Source organism: Anopheles moucheti, chromosome 2 (genome assembly GCF_943734755.1).
Source record: "Anopheles moucheti chromosome 2, idAnoMoucSN_F20_07, whole genome shotgun sequence".
NCBI classification, from domain to species: Eukaryota; Metazoa; Arthropoda; class Insecta; order Diptera; family Culicidae; genus Anopheles; species Anopheles moucheti.
In genome coordinates, this window is record NC_069140.1 from 8233097 (window position 1) to 8252709 (window position 19613).

The 19613-nt window shown below is 46.0% G+C and overlaps 2 protein-coding genes across 3 annotated transcripts; one reads left to right on the plus strand and one right to left on the minus strand.

Moving 5' to 3' along the window:
* The first annotated feature begins 6948 nt into the window (after positions 1–6948).
* On the plus strand, positions 6949–15837 carry LOC128299390 (myogenesis-regulating glycosidase-like). Of its 2 annotated transcripts, none has more exons than XM_053035345.1 (5): positions 6949–6986; positions 13485–14364; positions 14431–14995; positions 15067–15223; positions 15293–15837. In XM_053035345.1, exons 2-5 carry the CDS (start codon positions 13562–13564, stop codon positions 15490–15492), a joined length of 1725 nt encoding a protein of 574 aa, XP_052891305.1. In that variant the 5' UTR covers positions 6949–6986; positions 13485–13561; the 3' UTR covers positions 15493–15837. The 2 variants fall into 2 exon arrangements, with proteins under 2 accessions (XP_052891305.1, XP_052891303.1); XM_053035343.1 differs by having other exon boundaries at positions 6964–7471.
* LOC128299388 (nucleolar protein 6) lies at positions 15624–19572 on the minus strand. The gene is made up of 4 exons (XM_053035341.1): positions 17006–19572; positions 16311–16939; positions 15947–16240; positions 15624–15881 (listed from the first exon to the last, which is right to left on the minus strand). Exons 1-4 carry the CDS (start codon positions 19530–19532, stop codon positions 15759–15761), a joined length of 3573 nt encoding a protein of 1190 aa, XP_052891301.1. The 5' UTR covers positions 19533–19572; the 3' UTR covers positions 15624–15758.
* Between the last annotated feature and the right edge of the window lie 41 nt (positions 19573–19613).

Genomic DNA, 19613 nt, shown 5'->3' on the forward strand with positions numbered 1-19613 from the left:
AATCAATATTCTTGGGTAAAAAGTAGTTTGTATCCTTCATTAAATCGCGGTGGATCGATTATTCGATTATAAGGTAATAATTCTCTACTCAACTGAGATTACATAGAACTTATATAGTTCCAGTACTCACATACGCCTCTGAGACATGGACTTTGTCCAAAACTGACGAACCCCTCTTAGCCAAATTCGAGAAGAATATGCTCATAATAATGTATGACCCCGTGAGTGTGGAAGGACAATGGAGGAGCCGTTACAATTACTACAGCGAGTTAGACACGACAGGCTCTGGAGGACTGACTATGTCATAGGAATGATATAGGTCTTTAAGACTAGGATTTTCGTAGCGGTGGAAGCGCCTGATAAGTAAATGTGACCTAAAAACCGTAAATTCAAAAAGAACCGAACAAGATTTTAATACGCTCTTCGATCTTCAAAGATCGCCAGTCCACATCGACAAATATTATCGAATAAAGCTCTGTACTAATATTCCTTACTGCTATGTTATAAAACAAGACAATGAATGAAGACTATTTTTAAAACGATTCACATAAAGCATTCTGAAAAAAGAGACGATCAATTTTTCGCTTCACTTCTTCACGAACAAGAAGCAAAAGGCAACGAACATGTAACCAACCGTCAGCCCTATGTGTGACAAATGCAAACAACTGCCGATAGCACCGAAACGATTTCATTAAACAAGTATTGCCCCCCCTGTGTGTGTGTGCACGCATGTCACACGCGTGTCCATGTTTTTCCCGTACGGCATTTCACATTGATAAGTGACCATTTGTAATTTGCGATCGATGCGAGAACACGACCATGCGACCGTGCCGGCCCGGTGCGGTCCAAACCGGCGGACGATGTTACGCCAACGCCAGGCCGGCCCATGTCATTAAGAATATTTCACCGAAAATTCGTGTATACTGCGCTGACGACAACTGACGGGAAGATGTAGCCAAAAATCCACCTCCCCCATCGCTGACTCGAGTGGACTCGGGGGAGGAGAAACGAGTTTCAACAATGTAGATGAGAAATGTCTTCCCGTACACCAGGACGGAAGAATTCGCATGGTGGTGCGAGACGGGACAAATGGAGGTGCGACGGGCCAAAATGTTGCGGAGAATGATTGATGGACTCCGGGGAGTTGGTTCCGCCTGTCCGCGTGTAGGTGTGTTCTGCTCCTTTCCTCACCCTTTTTTGTGGCCCTCTTCAGACCGACCCACGATGCGGAGTGGGCAAGATGGTACATGGCTAATTTTAGGATATACTACTCCCACCAGGGATGATCACTGTAACATGATCAGATGCGATGATCATGGTCGCTTGGATAGTTTGCATTCCCTCCCTTGGCTGAGAGGAGCTCCTTGCGCATGTGAACTTAATTAACAAAACGGGGTCAGAAGTGTCGAGTGAATGTACCTCAGGGAACGTGTGTAAGAGCAAGTGAAAGGCAAAGCAGGAAGAGAGCAAGAGCATTGACAGGAACAGGAACATGTTGCACTTAAGGGTGGACCGACGAGAGTTAACATTCCAACTTTCGGAATTTAGAAACAGGTGGCATCAAACCCCAAGAGGCCAAGAAGGTATCGCAGCAGGAAGAATTTCTTAGAATTGTTGAGATCAAAGCTTTTAGCGAGCAAACACACGAAAACGAATAATATTCCTTCGAGTATTTCCGTGTCGGAGGTTCGTGTCGGAGATATTAAAACACATAAGTCGGATTAAGTCGGATAATTTTGACTTGAAAGTAGATTGAATTAAAGCGAAAAGTATGGTTATAGTTATGAATTTAGGACTAATAAAAAACCTAACCTCTTGGACTGTCACAATCAAAGAGGATGAAAGCCGAATATACAAGCTCAGGTCAGCATTTCCCTTTTTTAACCTGGATAGACGACTCCCTATATTCGGTTGCGAATCCCATGAAGATCATCACAAGAACATGAGGTTCAGCGTAAAGTTTAAGTTCTCGGACAATGTCGAAAGTGAAAGTGCGGTCTTAGCTATCGACAGTAAGGTGACTGCTCACCAACACCAAGTTTAAACAGTCACCGGCGTTGAAGTAGAAGTTTAAAGAATATCTGATATTCCTCCAAAATTTCAAACTCGTTCATCAGTAAACCCAGACTAAAGTCGTTTACATTGACACGATTAATAATTTAGAGAGTCTGGGACTTTACCAACCAACTTTTGTTGGAAGAGTTGTGTCATAGGACCAATGCCTTGCTGAGCGTAGCTTCACTGAGAACTGGAAAGATATCATTATTCTCAAAAGTGTCCTAATCATCTGGACAAACCACAGAAACATCTCTTAATTTCCTCAAGGATTTTTAACCTTCCATTTTCGTAGCAAGTCGAAAATAATATCTTCTCAACACACTTTATCTATATCATGCTCCTACTCTACGTGCCACAATTAATCGTAAATCTTTCCCTTGAGTTCGTTGAACAAATGTCTAAACACAAATTAGAAAAAATCATACACTCACATCTATTCAGCTTAATCAAATGTGAACCATATTCTGACCACCCCCAATGGTTTACCGCGGTCATCGAACTGTGTAAATGATCGTAACTAATGCGTTTTTGAGAATGTGCAATCAATCTTCACGCAGCCACATTCCGTCCATTCCCATTTCTATGTTTCGCCATGCCTGGGAGATGAGGCGTGCGACACACGGTGCACATGTCTCAGTGCGGGGATTTTTGCTATTTTCCTTCATGCTTATACACCTTCTACCAAGTTTCAGTGCGCGTGGATACGGCAGGATGGAAATGAAAATATGGCTTACCATATGTCGTATGCACTTGCGTTTTTTTACTTCTCGACATTACGATCACTGCTAGATCACTTCATCGTCAGGTTTTGCATGGGAGGAACCTTATGTCGCACACACCGGGAGGATAAGCCGTGTACTGAACGGCAAACAAAAAACAAGAACGCCCGTCATGACATCGCGCCACAGTAGATATGTTTTGCACTAATGAGCACACACGACACTTCGAGGCATTCTGCGCTATGGGCCGGCACACTAATAGTGATCGGTGCACGGGGAAGGTCTCACATGGCGATCGTTTAGGGCGCGGGAAAAAACGCACAACGGTGACGCGGTAACGGTACATGAATTTAAATTTAATGAACGCTGTTTGACCACCCGAGAACGATGGAGACCGTACGTTGATCGGATGCCAATGATCATCACCACCACCAACTGGAGTGTGGCTGACGGTGGTCATTTTTCTTCGATAATTTACCAACCACCGCACCAACATCTTTTCGTTCGTGTAGCTTGTTTTTGTTTGGTTAATTAGTAAGCATAATATTAAGATGTCGGTCGGTTCGGGTGGGTGTTGTCGAAATCGGGTTCCAGTGTATAACTCACCGTCCGTAATAAGCATCCGAGGTAGGTAACTGTGCGATTACCGGTAATGAAGCCATATCCGGGGTATCTTGTTAACAGACGAATGGTAAACATTACGGGAAAGCAAAATTAATTTCCCGTACAGTCATTAAGGAAAATGGGAAACCTTTTTAATTGGGGCTAATATATGACGATCGTACGTATACGGTTGCGCTATGGAAATGACGTCGGCCCTAGCCTGTTCGGCGGAAAAGGATCGTTTACTTTGATGTGTGATTCTGACGTTTGCAAACAGCTGAAATGATTAGCTTTCTACACATAACTTTCATTTCTATGCGTCCTTGTTCCTGTCCTTCCGGATGGTTTGTATTAGTTTGACGATCTATTATGCATTTGTCAAATCAAATTATTTTGTGGCGGGTTTGCCACGGAACCGCACAGGAATCAAGCTTCCTGGCCCTTCCCGCGTTACTACGAAGTCCACTACTAAGGCATTAAGATTTAACGCTATATTTCATTGACGTTAGCTAGCATATGAAGTCGATATATCACAGTTAGGTTACATCTTTAGAGTATACGCCTGAAGTTATGCAATTTATAGACAAACATTTACTAAACACCTTGGCGAGGTTATGAATGTTGTCATACTTCAGCAAATAGAGGATTTAAGAAAGCTCAGCAAATCAGCTGGAACAGTTTATAAAATTGGTTTGTTAGAAGAATGTAAGTCGGTAATGTAATTTACATTCTTGGGTGTCCATCCTCAATATAGCCAATTGTGCAGTTAAGTTAAAGATGTGCGCACTGAGTAAGAGTGAGTGAGTGAGTTAAAACCTGCAAGTGAATGTATGGATGTGACTAGTGTTGTGACCAACTACCTCATTTTGATGAGCAGAGCTGAGCAAAATCCTCAATTGAATGAGCTGAGAAATGAGATCCTTCTTATGCTTACTGTGTGAGGAGGAGTCGTCAGCTTCCTCACCATTAGTGAGGCTCATTTGAGAGCTGAGGAAATCACCAAGCCAAATTAGACTGCTCGTTCACGCCACATCGAATGGAGAGTTGGCTGCCGATCACTTCGTGCGTTATATAGCGATAATCTTTTGTTATCTAGCGTTTGCCAACGTGAACGTCTTGACTATTCTCGTCATGAAAAATATAACTTCAAAGAGGTGCCTCATCCAACAGCGAGAGAGAGAAATGCTTACTCACTCACAGAAATGAGCAGAGTGAGTGAGGTCCTCAGCTGCCCAACACTAGATGTGACTCAAAACACTCCTTGATTCTGATTCAACTCACTGAAAAGCGTGAATATCCTCATCTCAAATTCGAATGTATAATTGTAGTATTCAGAACTGAGACTGTAGTGGATGTTATCGACAAAACTTGATCGAAACAGGTCTTAATGCCTGGGGACCGACATTAAATTCCATCCAGGACTGATTACTCTATCACGGGTCATGAACTCTATAAAGTCTTCAAAAATGAGAAATGACAGGGACAAAGATTTCTTGAGGTCTTGAGTACCACCACAGAAAGAGAAGAAATTTTAAGGACTTCTTTAATGCCATACTGTCAACTGTGAACGGTAGCACACATTAAGCAGATTCTAATGAACCGTGAAATCTTCAATCCAACGAAATCTTCACATAATTAAATGCACTCGTATCCGTAGTGCACATCACCTGAATGTACGTGTGTGTGTGCGTCTTTTCAGTCAGTTATCTGTTGCATTAACTTAACCCATTGTGTATTTATAGCGCATGATCTAAGGGTTCAAGTATGGTAAGATCGAACGAATATACGAACAAACAATGCGATGGATGATACGATACGCGAGTCATAAAATGAGAGTGGTTTGCCACGATCGTATCACCTTTCCTACACACCAAACGAAGCCGCTACCGTGTGTGACCTTGGCCAGAAGCACTAGCAACACCTTCGTTGTACCGAAACTATGGGAGCAGGTTGTTCTTGGGAAATTGTTAGCACCGTCCGCACACCGTCTGGTTCTGTTCCGATGGGCATTGTTCCTTTGATAGACGCGTCAGACATTGCTGTTTCCTTGCACATTTCTTCCACCGAAAAACAAATAGAAACACGCACAGAAACCGCATTCAGATTGAATGATTACACATTTTATCATCCAATTTCCTGCCAAACACTTCATATCCCACTGAAACACGGATATAATTTCACGCTTTCTTGCACGTCCCGCCAGCAAACAGTACTGCTTTGACCGTGCCGCCAGCCAGCCAGCGCAAAGGATGAAACGTCATAAAGTAAAACCCATGTCGCTCTTGCCGTTTTTTCCACCACAATTTCTTGCCGAGATCTCGGTGAAACGAACACCAAATAAAACAAAAAAAAAAGACACGGAATCCACAAACCACCACTGTTGTTGTGAGGGAGAATGTTTGGCCTCAACCTCGCGAAACAACGCACGATTAATCAATTCTTCGGCAAAAGCAACATCATCCGGCCCAAGTGACAAGGTCGAGGAAAATGAGATTCGTCCCGCTTCGTCCCCCCCATTTTGCGTTACTCCATCTCCCCCCGGGGGAGCTTAATGGCGAAAACCGTGGTGATCGCCGCACCGACACAAGCGGGAAAATGCAAGAAGCGTTTTTTTTCTTTTCGGGGGTCGTGTTTTCAAACACTACCTTTTGAACCGTCCCCTACACCGGGACGTTTGTGTGTCTCTGTGTAGAACAGCGCGTGCCCGGTCTCTTTTTAGCATCATCCGAGCGAGAAGGGGGGTTAGGGGCGATCAGGGAAATTTTTCATTCGTGTGGGAAAGTTCGTGTTGTCCCAAGAAGGTGGGACGCCAGGTCTGTTCGCGTTCAGTCGCGATTCGGGCCGGACCGTGGATCGACGCGGTTTCACACACGCCACACACGTCGGCGATGTGCACCATTTACGAGACGTAAGCGTCCTAAGAGCTTCGAAGATCAGAGGATCATCAGCATCGGCGATCGAGTGTTTTTGCACCAGCGCACAAGCCAAACGGTGACGTGGGAAAAAAGTGGGAAAAACTCGCTTACGGACAGTGTTTCATTATTCGCTGATATCTCCGGGATGTCATTATCGAAGTGCTGCTAAAGATAGTGGGTGCCGTTTGTTCCTCAATCAATGTGAGATCCGGTCGGAACGAAGCAAAAAAAAACAACAGACTCCGAACGGAGACGAACATCTACTTATCCGGGTGATAACACGAAAACATTTCGCTCTGGAAGCGATAAGTGTGAGGCGAAGGTGGCATTAAACGACAACATGTGCACGGGCAATGGACGGTTCTATCTGTCACCTGGCATCGGTGATGTCTGGAAGTTGCGGTCATTGCGTGATAGCAGTACGCGTATGCTAGTGAGCACCGGTCATACCACCTACTCGAAGGTTTAGTACCCATTCGTGTGCCGATCGAGGTGAACCCGATTGGGTAGAACGAGGGACGTGACTTCTGGTGTAGATCTGGACCCACCCCAGAAGATCTGACACACACACACACACCACGATCGGTGAGAAGTGCGGTTCATTCTTAAAAGTAATCTTCACCCAGATTCTAGTGTCTCGGATCACTTTCATTTCGGATTTGTGCACGAGCAGGAGCACCATCGGCAGGAGGTTCGTTCGGTCCTGTTTCCGAAAAGTGTCACCCCCCTTAAAGTGACGAGATACCTAACGAAACGTGACATACATTTCCAACCGCCGGGTGAGGGGGTGAGGGAGGGCAAAAAAAAAGCTGTCACCGGTCGTACGGTCGTACGCCCTTCCGTTTGGGCAGCAAAGTGTCACGGAGTTCTATTGCTAGAAGCGGAAGGAGTCTATTTTCGTACTGCTTGCTGTTGATAGTGATTGTTTGTGGTGTCCCGCGTCGTGTCTGGACGACAATTCCTGCAGGTACACGATGGCGATACGGGTGACAAAGAAATGTTTTCTACTGTCCACGCTCGGTGTGCTGATCCTGGCGGCGGCACTGACCGTGACCCTGGTGCTGGTGCTGCGGGACGATGAAGAGATCAGCGAAACGTATCGCTTCACAGCCAGCACGATCGAGCTACGGCTCGAAGAGCAACCGGACCACCGGTACGTCCTGAGCATCTATCGAGGTAAGGAACTACACTCCGATTCACACCTTAAGTGGCGTGTAATGTTTATTTCGCTTTTCTCCAAGCGAGAAAGACGTGTGGGTGAGCGTGTGTGTCTGTGAGCTCGTTTAGAGGAGATCATCCCCTTTTGGTTTTCTTTAGTGATCGTTATAGTTAGGAGGGCGTTACGATCGTTTGAGTTGCTAGATGGATCGGTAGCAGATCCATGCTTATTATGGCTATTATTGGATGAAAATAAACATGGAATTATATTTATTCAAGCACCCAAGACCAGACCACAGCAACGCGGGTTGGGAAAACTTGTTGGAAAACATTAAGTTTCCAAGCCGCTGCTTGCGGTGAATAAATAAATGGAAGGTGGATAAATATTAGCACCTCGATATCTACTCAATGTTTAGTCTTTGTGAATGCAAGTACATCAAAACACGATGCTGGTGTGTCGTGTTGGTTTGAATTTGCCTAACGTTTGGGACGAAATAAGTGATCCACTAGGATATCGTGTTCCTTGAAATACAGTCGCCCGTCGCCCAACCTTGCAATGCGATAACAATCCAAAACCTCTACTGCCAAAACGTGTAACCGACCACCGACATCCATCCAAGTGAAGGGCATCTGTCGATCCATTTACCGTGGATGCATTAGATAGTGAGTGCATTTTGGCATCGGTTCCGGACACGGTCGGAGCACATTAAGCCCCGCAATAGACAACCGATCACACGTCGCTCGGCAAAGTGCAACAGTTTGTAAGACACTACACGTCCATTAAAACACGAGAGGCACGAGATGTTGTCGATGAACCCTTCAGCTTTGATTGGCATCACTCAGCATCCCCCAAAACCTTAAATTCATTTGGCCATCTTTCATGGTGGCCTTGCTTTTAAGTGCGGCAAAAATGATGATTGTACCCTTTTGCATAAATCAAACATTTACGGATTTAGGTGTGATTGGCCACCGCCCAACGGGCAGTAATTTGATCGTTGACTAGGGCGCGCGAGATCAGTTGCTGTATTGCTTCGCCAAAGGGAAAGCCAATAACCAACTGGCCATCAGTCATCGCGCAAGTGTCTTTATGGGATTGTTTGATGAAATGGTTTATAAGTTATTCAAGAGACCCAGAGACCCAGAGTTATTCAAGAGACGAACAATCTGACATTGGTTGAGTTTTTTTTTATCACGATCTATCGTTAGGATCGTGATTGTGGACGAATGACTTGAATTATCCATTGCCGAAAAGTACGTTCCGCTCATGAACGACACGGGCCCCAAGAATTCCAGCCAAGAATAGAACTTCGGTACTAGACTATGGTTCTCAAGTAAGAGATTGAGTTCTGCTGATGAAGATCTTTGGAATTGATCATATTCGATAGGATCTCCAAAGAATGCGAGGTCATGTTGAATGTGGAAATTGGAAAACTGATGCCGTGACCAGGCTTGAATCGAAACTCTAACGTGAGGATGTAACGAATGTAGTTCGTACTCTCACACTTGATCACATCGATGGGAGCGAGTTAGTGACGTACAATGTTGGGGTGCTAACAGAAAACATCCACACTTCTGGTATAACGAACATAAGTTTTTGGCATGCTTCAAGAGAACTTCAAGTAATCGCACTAAGCAACTAACAATGCTAGTATTGCTGGAGAATTAGCAAATGTTTTGCAAATGATATGAAAAGAGTTAGTTTTTAAGTAGTTTCTGACTATGTTTCTGGCTTTTTGGTACTTCTTTTTGAGAGAACTTAATTTTAATTTGAATTTGAAGAATTATTGTAAAAAATGGTGGTGGGTCATCTTCGTTATACTTTCAGAACATCCATTTCAAATCACATTACAGTGCAAGAAAGACGAAAAAGTGATAGAAAAAGGATACCTGCAAATATAAAAGTATACTTGCTCAGTACCAGTTCAGTTCAGTTCAGTGAAAAAAAAAGGTAATCTGTATTAGCATTATCAGACAGCAGCGTCAAATGATCCTTCCCATAAACAACACGGTCTGGACAATAAATCGCAAAGCTAATAAAACACCCACAAACAATAGCCGTTCGCCCTGCACGAAATCAGTGGCAATAACTCAACACATCACGTAATGGACGTATAAACAGATAACAAAAAAATTAGTTATCACTTTCCATTTCGTGCGGAGAGGTGACAAAACATTCTCGCCTGCCACGCAAAACCAAAACAACGGGCCAGCGAAAAAAAAACCCCCCCGTATGAAACCGCACGGTTGATGGACGCAACCGATGGATTGCCATCATTCGTCGGTGTCGACGTCGTTGTCGATGTCTTTCGGCTCCATAGTGTAGAACGCGCCACAGGCAACAAACGATCCATGACAGGCGACACGAAAACAGAGCATTAAGCTAACGGCCACGATCGGCATCATGTTTTGCGCTGAGCCAGCATCAACGCGTTCGCGCATCGGGCCCGGCGGGTGTTGGTGGTGATGGGCCGATGTTTACAATTCTTGCTGATTGATGGACCCCCGGACCGGATGAACCCAATCGGTCGCACTGTTTCGTTTCGTCGTGTGCGGCGGCTGTGGAAAGCGGCAGTGTGCCGATGGTTCCGTACTGCTTACCTTGCGCGATGGGATTGGAAAATCCCTCGCGTAAAATCAGTTCAGACACTTTTCTTCCTCTGCTTTGGCTGCTTCTTACGCGGGGATTAATTTTAGAAACGATCCAAAAAACCGATGCCAACGGGGAAAATATTTGCTAACCACTTCCGCCTTTCCAGGGGCACACAAACCCCAAGAAATTCCTCTAAGAAGTGACTCTTTCTCTCTCTCTTTCTTGCTCTCTATTCACTCTTCATCGATCGGAGGCATTTTAGACGATTTTGTTCGTTTTTTTTTTCCTGCCAACTCCAAAGCCAACATGTCGTTGGCGACACACACCGTACCGCACTGTATCGGATTGCCACACGCCAGTTTCGATTAAGGGAATGCGGATACGTTACTACATTTTCCTATCTCCATATTCCTTTCCGTCGAGGTTAGGTGTTTAGATTTTTCACGTTTTCCGTAAACAATTTTCCACAACCACAATCTTCGAGTAAACTATTTCAGAACGAAGCTAAAATACGATCAGTGAAAGATTTTAGGGAGCCGAAAGTTGGTGCCACAAGAAAGGGCTTGTAAGATTACTTTGCATCTTGAGTGTGGTGTAAATGCTTACCTTACAATAAGCCAACAACACGTAAAATAGTGCCGTTATCAAGCCAGCATTACGCAATAGTACAATAACACGTACAACAACTCCAATCGCAGTAAAGTGGCTCTAATGTTTGATAACATTAATCTCATAAATTTAGCGGCTACTTATCAATTTCCCCTCAACAATGGCTGTCAACAGTTGACAAGGAGGTATCTATTTTTTTTTTGTTTCGGGGGCAATTGGGCAGATTTGGACCTTTTTTTGATAACGCTGTACAGTTTATCACACATCGCTTTTTGCTATCACGGTCGTAAATTATTGAACGAACCACAAGACGATCGCTTTCGAGAATGATTTTGGAAGACAGAGATAAACGTCTGTCTAAACAAACAAAATCCTCTGCTTCTCAACAGGATTTTTCATTTATCGTGTTGCTACCAGAGGAATCTTCACTAGCTGAAATGCCTAATTGCCTCAAATTAATTAATTAAAAAGGAATAAACTTACTGCTGTTGACATTTAAAGACACTTCCTGCCATTCCTTATTGTAGACTTCGCTTACTTGTTGAATATTCAATCGGTTTTAGTAGACTTCTGCGCATTCCTTACAATCTTCACAACTAATAGAACTTTTTTTGCTATGCTTAATCTTAATACACCTGTTGGGGTTGCTAAGAACTAAGACTTATATCTTTAACGCTTTAACGCGATCAGTTACACGCTGCTTTAGCAAGAACTTTGCTTTATCTTACTTTAGTTATCTGAATTTAGAGTCTGCCAAGTCTAATTGATTACTCATCTGATAAGTTATCGTATAACTTTATTTTTAATTTATAATCTGTACTTAAATTGATATAGTAAAACTGCTAAATTTCGAACCAAAAAGCTTGCGAAATGAAATATTTAAGCAATAGTCCTAAAGTACTAGGCGCCTCCATCGGTAAGCATTTTATTTTTTCTATTAAACTCACTAGACACTTTGTTAGTCTCAAAACCAATTCAATTACCATAAAATTATTAATATCATTTTAAGGATATGTACCAATACACTACGATGAATAATTTAATCAAACAAAAAACGAGTTAGAAAATTGGTTTACAGAATCTGCAAGTATGCAATCTGTACATCTAAGGTTGCTTAACACACTTAGTAGGCTGGGCTGCGTTTTTCTAATCAGGATGTAATGAGACGTCAAAGGGCTTTTTATATAAAAAATATTCGAAATTTAATTTGTGAATGCTTGTTTACTAATTCTAAACACACATTTTAGTGAAGGAATATACTCCAAAATACTATTCCACAATAAAACACATTCAAGTTCGTAGCGTAAATGAATCGAAGGTTTCTACCTGGTAACATTTCCACCGTCACTTCCGCTTATTCCGTGATCCGATCTGGCGTTTGCGTGGGAAGGTTGGGGAGCGGACAATATAAAGGAATGCGTTCAACACGTGACAGTGGTCAACTGTTTTGGGCAAGCGCCATCACACGCGTCATTTGCACCCGAGTTTCGTGGTACATTTTTCATCCCTTTCGCAATCGTGGCGATCAAACGATCCTCTGTCCACCTTTCGCTCCACGTTTCCCCCCTTCCGTCGCGGTTACGGAAGAAACACCATTTGGCTCAAGAATCGGCGAAAAATGGCCGTAATTAATGGGATGTGTTTCGGCGTCGCATCTTTGGTACGGCCAACTTCCCCACCCTCTCGGGTGCGCGCCACACATCGGGAAAAACGGGATCCCATAAATCTCACCATTTCTGTGGCCGCCTTACTGATGGATCAAGCATCTCCCCCAACATTCGAGTGGATCATGAACGGATGGAGCGCGCTTTGGTTTCGCTTCTTTCCTATCCATTGCACCCATACGGCAGCACGCCAACACCGTGAAGCCGCGCATGGCGCATGAAAGGATTAAAAGCAAACGCTTGAAATTAATTTCGCCCGGGAGAAATTAATTATTTCACTGCGAGAGCTTGGGAAAATGCGGTAGTTCCACGCGCGAAGATGCCTCAAAAGAGGGGAAATGATTTATGGAGGGTTTTCTCACCGGGGAAGATGATCTAAGCGAAGATCGCTAATGCTGGAATTTGGGACCTCCGCCCAACGCGAATCGATCCCACGGTCAATATCTGGGTCAGAGATCTTCCGTATGGGTGATAAATAATGATATTTGACCAAAGTCCTTATAACACTGGAATGCATGCGAGATTGGACGATAAACGGGCAATAAAACAGCTGTTTCCTGTTTTCGCCACGAATGGCAACTGGATGTCATATTACAGGCATTGGAGAAAATATGTTCTGTATTACACATTTGTCGAGGGTTCGAAAATTGTTGCCAGAAGATTTTTGAACGTGAAGTTACGTCCCCCAAGAGTTCGAAGTCAGTTAGATATTCAGTTATACGGCGAAACAACGCAACTGCTGCAGGAGCCCTCCATCCAAACCACTCAAAATTGAGCGTCATTGTCAGTCAATGCATCACTTCATCTCAAATTGAACCTACTCGGCCTCCTCTGTCTATGTGGATGACCTAAAAGGACTTAATGGGTTGGGTCGTCCGGTGTCATTCTCATGAGGTGACCAACCCATCGGAGCTCTGCAAGTGTAATCCGCAGTACTGTGAGTCTGTTGCACAGCTCATAGAGCTCGTGATCATAGCGACACCTCCATTCTCCTTCCAAGCTCCTAGGGCCATAAATTCTACTGAGCATCTTCTTCTCGGAAGTGGCCTAGGGTGGGTCCACGATATCCAAAAACAGTCAAAAGGAAGCTCAATTCTTAAGTTCCATTTGTTCTAAATTTGTTACACACTATTGTAACTTGCTTCTTTTCTTCTCTGTATCTCACTAGGCGATGATCGTGTGCAAAGGATCACCTTCGATCACGATTTCACGGACGATTCCGACATCGAAACGTTCCCGAAAGGCATGCGCCTGTTTGGTAATGGGCACAACATCGAAATTCGTGAGCTGGAGGACAGTGCCGGCTTTGCCTACCTGAGCATCACACGCACCTTGCGCAAGGGCCAAATCGGTAGCGATGTGCTGCACCTGCACGACACGTTCGGTCCGGATCAGTCACCGCTGCACTGGTACGGTGGACCAGAGCTAATGGAACAGTATTATCCGATCGAGAAGCTACGCTTCGACGACTACCCGTACATCACCAAAGAGCTGCACAGTGCGGCCATCATCGAGCGCTACTGGCTCAATACCGCCGGTGTGTTCTTCTACGTCGACAAGGAAGTGCCCCTGTTTCTCGATCAGGACGATCAGGTGCTAAGGTTTAGCGCGAAGAAGGAACTACCGTACTACACGTACGACGACGAGTTCGTGTTCAGCTATCGCGTTGGTGTGGCGGCGGATGCACGTGAAGCCCACCACAAGGCGGTCGAGCGGGTGCTAAACCAACCGGTTGACATTCCCGACGAGCGCATGGTCCGGCAACCGATCTGGTCGACCTGGGTGCGTTACCGGCGCCCCATCAGCCAGCAAACGGTGCTGGAGTTTGCGCGCGAAATCAATGCGTACGAGTTCAAGAACGCCCAGCTGGACATCGACGATCTGTGGGAGGTTTGCTACGGATCGCTCACGTTTAACACGATCACCTTCCCGAACGTGACGGAAATGAGGGAGATGCTGCACGAGATGGGTTTCCGCGTAACGCTCTGGGTGCATCCATTCATCAACAAGAACTGTGATCCCTGGTACACGGAGGCACTTAGCAAGGGGTAAGCCATCACTCGTTGAGGACCTGGATGGACGGTGGATTGATTCTCTAACCCCCTTCTTCACAGCTATCTCGTGAAATCGCACAACGAAACCATCGGTTACAACACCAAATGGTGGAACAGTGCCGAAAACGAGGCGTCCTATATCAACTTCAACAATCCGGACGCGGTCGAATGGTACCGGCGACGATTGCGCGAACTGCAGGAGCTCGGTATCGACAACTTCAAGTTTGACGCTGGTGAGACGAGTTGGGCACCAGCTGATCCGGACATTGGTGGACCGACGGCATTGCTACCCTCAAGCCAGACGGTTAACTTCGTGCGTATGTGTGCCGCTTTCGGCGGTATGATCGAGATCCGTACCGGTTGGGGTACGCAGGATCTGCCCGTATTCGTCCGAATGCTCGATTTTGACACACGCTGGGGCTGGAACAATGGACTACAGTCGCTCATACCGACACTGCTCCAGATGAACCTGAACGGGTATCCGTTTGTGCTGCCAGACATGATCGGTGGCAATGTGTACGGGGACGATATACTCACGAAGGAGTTGTTTATACGCTGGCTTGAGGCGAGTGTATTCATGCCGAGCATACAGTTCTCCAAGACTCCTTGGGATATTGATGAGGAGGTAAGTGAGAAGCTTTACTAAGCTTATGCATTAGCTTCACTGCAACCTTTCCTTTCATTTCTCTCAAACAGAGTATAACGATCTCGAAGAAATTCGCTCAACTGCATGAAGCATACTCAGACTACATCATCCAACGGATGCGCCTGGCAGTATCGCACGGTACACCAGTAAATCCCCCGATCTGGTGGCTTGATCCTACCGACAAGATTGCCCAAACTATTTACGATCGTAAGTGCCGCGTCCATTCGCGAAAAGCATTTCCGTTTTTCTACAGCCAACCTTATTCTCCCTTCACAGAATATCTGCTCGGTGAGGACATTGTGGTTGCACCGGTGCTGGCCGAATTTGCCACCGCCCGGGATATCTACCTGCCCAAGGGAACGTGGCGCGATGGTAACACCAATCGGGTGCACGAGGGTGGCCGGTGGATTTACAACTACACGGCACCGATGGACATGCTGCCATACTTTGTCTCTGCCACGTTCCAAGCAAACTGAGCAAACGCTGTGAAGGATTTGGTGGTGAATGCCAACAAGCATAACCTGGTTATGCTAGTTCCTGCTAGTTAACGCGTAACAAAACACGGGAACCAAAAGTGACCGGTAAATTAAGGTACAGAGAGGGATGATACGGAACGCAATCATAGTGATTTATATTTACTTATTTTTTTCCGTCTATCCAAAATAAACTGATATCAGCTATTGACCTACAAGGGTCGTGTTTTCATTAGTTCTCTATTTCACTGTAATTTTATTGTTACTTATTATCGTCTTTCGATATGGCGCACCAGCCCTTGGCCAAGTAGCTCAAAGTCTCGCACTAGCGCATCTACATTCAGCTGAAGCGTTCCTTCCTTCGTAAACATTCTTCCATTTACGTTTGAAATCTAATAAAAGAAAGAAGCAGTACGGTGAAGAAATATTTCGTCACTAGCGAGACGCTAAGACTTACCGTAAAAGGTTTCTCCTCCAGTGCTTGTGGGCGCCACAGTACGGCAATACAATCACCACCGCACGGATCGTAAAAGAAAATGGCGAACTGGCGGTAGGCATCACGAAGCTCCCGCAGATAGAAGCGCACCGGATCGAAACCGGCCGCCGGTTCCTTATCGAAAGATTTCGCGAACAGACTCGGAGTCTTCTGAATGCCTACCGCATGCGAGCTGCGTATGCCAATCGGTACGACGATCGTGCTGTCTAGATGAATGATCACATTGTAACCTTCCATTGAGGGTACGAAGAAATTCTACGTAAGATAAAAGAATATCGGAATGAGTTTTTAAGGTACAAAGTGGCGGGGTTTTCTGGGTTCCTACCTGAATTTTGTTCCGAAGCGTCCGGATATTCATCTCGATTAGCTGTGTGGCAGACTGGGCTAGCAATGTCACCCGGTTCAGTATCTCTGCCGTCGGTGCCCTACGCCCAAACAATCCATACTTTCCCGCATCGCACGGCGTAATGATCGTGAGCGGTGGGAAAGTTTGACGACGTTCGTAAAACTGCTTTTCCAGCTCATCGATCGTTTCGTTCGAGAGCTCATCGTTGAGATTTATCACGATCATATCTTTGCTCCAATCGGTCGATGCAACGAACTGCAGCCATCGCATGAATCCCGCCTGTGGCTGTACCGGGGGTTGCAACGGTTGGTTAAGGTAAATGGCAGCGAGCAGCAGCTCGGTACATTCGTCCGGCCACAGGTACGGGTCGATTAGCTGCGAATAAAGCCAACGTTTCGCGATGGCCGCAACGGAACCAAATGAAAAATATTGCTGATGTAAACCGTGCAAGATGCCGGTAAGCTTCGGCAATATTGTTGCTTGCATCTCTAGCGCAATGCTTTCTTCTGTGTCCTGTTGCAGTCGCGTCACCTTGTTGTCGGAGAGATACTCGCGTAGGATACTGATTTCGCGCTGATGGATAATTACGAACCGGAAGAGATAGTTCTCTGTCGAACGAAAGGAACAAGACGGTGAATGGCGTGAGTTACTGGTGTGAATCCCAGTCTACTTACCATATAGCACATCCAAATAGTCACTGTATGCTTGTGCCAGTGGTCTGTTGGTGGATGATGTTCCCTGACCCTGGGTGATGCTGTCGGCAATACGCAGATAGAACGCTGCTTTTAAGCGACGTATCGGTTCCAACTCAGTCGGCCATTTCCCGCTAGCTTCTAGCTGTATTGTTGCTTGGACCGGTTTCCCACTCAGAAACACCAACTGCCCGTTCATGCGTAATGCACTTGCCGTAGGTCTGGGTGGATCCGGATCGGTGTACCGGAATACTGGATCCGTTCCATGGATTGCATTGATCGTTAGCGGAAGCTTCTCCAAATCGCGCATCATTCGACCAAGCGCATCGAACGCTCGAATCACGCTCAGCGACCGTTCCTCGATTGTTTCGTGCAGCATCTTGGCTGGGTAGGGTGCAATGGCGGCCTCGAACTGTGCGGCCAAGTATCCGACCTTTTTCACCGGTATATCCAGGTGTGCATGCAGCAGAAACTGCACAATCGATCGTACGATCAAGCGCTTCTGGCCGATCGGATCGGTCGCTTCACCCCACACGCACGACTCCGTGATGGAACCATCCTTGAAGCGACGCAGTTCGGCTTTTCCATGCCAAAACGAACGGAACGCTTCGCTAGCAGCTGCATCGATCGCTTCCGGACCCTTATCGACCAAATTGAATGCATCCGAACCGTTAAGCGAGAGGCCGAGCACCAAACGTGGTTCTGCCGTCATGGCACACTCTCCCAATTTTAGGCTTACAGCCAGCGGTACAAGGTATGAGACACGGGTACCAAGTCCTTTGCGCAGCAAGCGTTCCACGATGCGTGCGAAAAGTGCCTGATCGTCGCCCAAGTAATCGAGTTTATCCACATCGTCCGCGAACGATTCGATTGTGGCTGCGATGAGCTGGGGATCGTTTACCGTCACGATGTGATCGTACTGCGTGATTGCCGGATAGTTCGAGAGGAACAGTGCCAGGAAGCAGTTAATTTTGTGATTATCCAACATGCGAATTGCCAAGGCACTTTCGTGTCGTACGCGACGGTACAAGTCCACCGGGAGATTAGCCGCAATGTTGAGCATCCCTAGCGGATCAATAAACACCACATCGTAGTAACGGAAGAATAAGCTTAACGTCTCCTGACTACTGCTGTCGAACGAAATTCCCTGCTTATCCCAGCTGCTACCCGCCAGCTGGTTCCAGAAAAGGCGAATAATCTGGTAGCTGCTCATGTTTGGATAAATGCGCTTACTCTGCAGCAGATGCGCGATATAGAACGTTACCAAAGCGCCATCGAAACCGTACCGTCCCCGATCGAAATGTCGCTGGCGGATCCATACTTTTAGCAGAATAATTGCTTCCCGTACGCTATCCGACTGGATTATACTTTCGAGCAGTTCGGCATTTTTTGCCAACCGTACATCGTACAGAATGGAAGCGTTGTAGTGCGGCGTAGGTAAGTTCTCGTACTCCTCCGTCGAAATCGACTCGCCTTGCCCGATCATTGCCGGTCGCACGTTGTTGCGGTGCGGAAGGAATCTTTTCTTCGGGAAGCTGTTACCGTCGGCTACGACATGCAGCTGGAAAAGGACCTTTCGGGTGAATCCTTCGCCGTCCGGTGTCATTACGAGCACTGGCTTTAAGCGATCTCCCTTTAGCGGTTCAAAGCGAACGCTCGACACAATCTTTTCCTCTCCGGACTGTTTCAGCAAATGTTCTGCTATCGTGCAAAGATAATGCGTACGCTTGTAATGATAGCGTAAGTTTAGATAATCTTCCTTGTGGAGGCATTTTTCCGGCAATTCCAACAGTAGATCTACCACCAGCGGTTTACCGAACGAGGTGCGCAACATTGCATCGCATCCACCGATAGTGCGTATGTGGCTCTGCTGAAGAAATCGGAACCGTTCATTGCCAAGAACTTCCTGCATGTGTTGGGAAGCGGTTAGTTGCAGCGGAAACTCAAACCCATCGTAGTCCTGTTCGAGCAACCATCGATCATTCGCCTCGTCTTCGATCGTTTGTAAAAATTCTTTGAATTGCTCTATCCAAACCTGCACGTATCGGCCCACCTTGGACGTAACGCGCACTTCCTTCAACATCTCCTCCGTTTGCATGCGGAACAGATTGGAGTGGTAATAGTTTTCCGTTTCCTTCAGTCGGTTTATCTCCTCCACGGTGGGTGGTTTGTACAGCTCCTTCATCGCTTTGACACGTTTACGGTGCGCTTCCTCGTCGTTGTGGGCCACCACTTTACGTTTCGTGGCTTTTGAAAGCACCTTCTTCGGTGGGTTGGTATTACGCACTAAGGCACCACTTTCGAGCCCGCTGTCCAGGCTTTCGTCTCCATCGCCAGCAGCATTTCCATTGCGGTCACCATCATCATCATCGTCATCCTCATCGGTACCATTATCCACCATCGAGTCGTATGAGTCGTTGTCCGGTTCTTCGTGCACTTGACGTTTTTTGCCCTTCTTTTTCTTCAATAGAACCAAACTTCCAGGCGATTTCTTTTTAACGCGATTCATAGTTAATTCGGGATGTTCTTTTGATGAAATTACACAACGAAACACTCGATGAGAAAACGTGCCGGCAACTGGTTCGCTAAA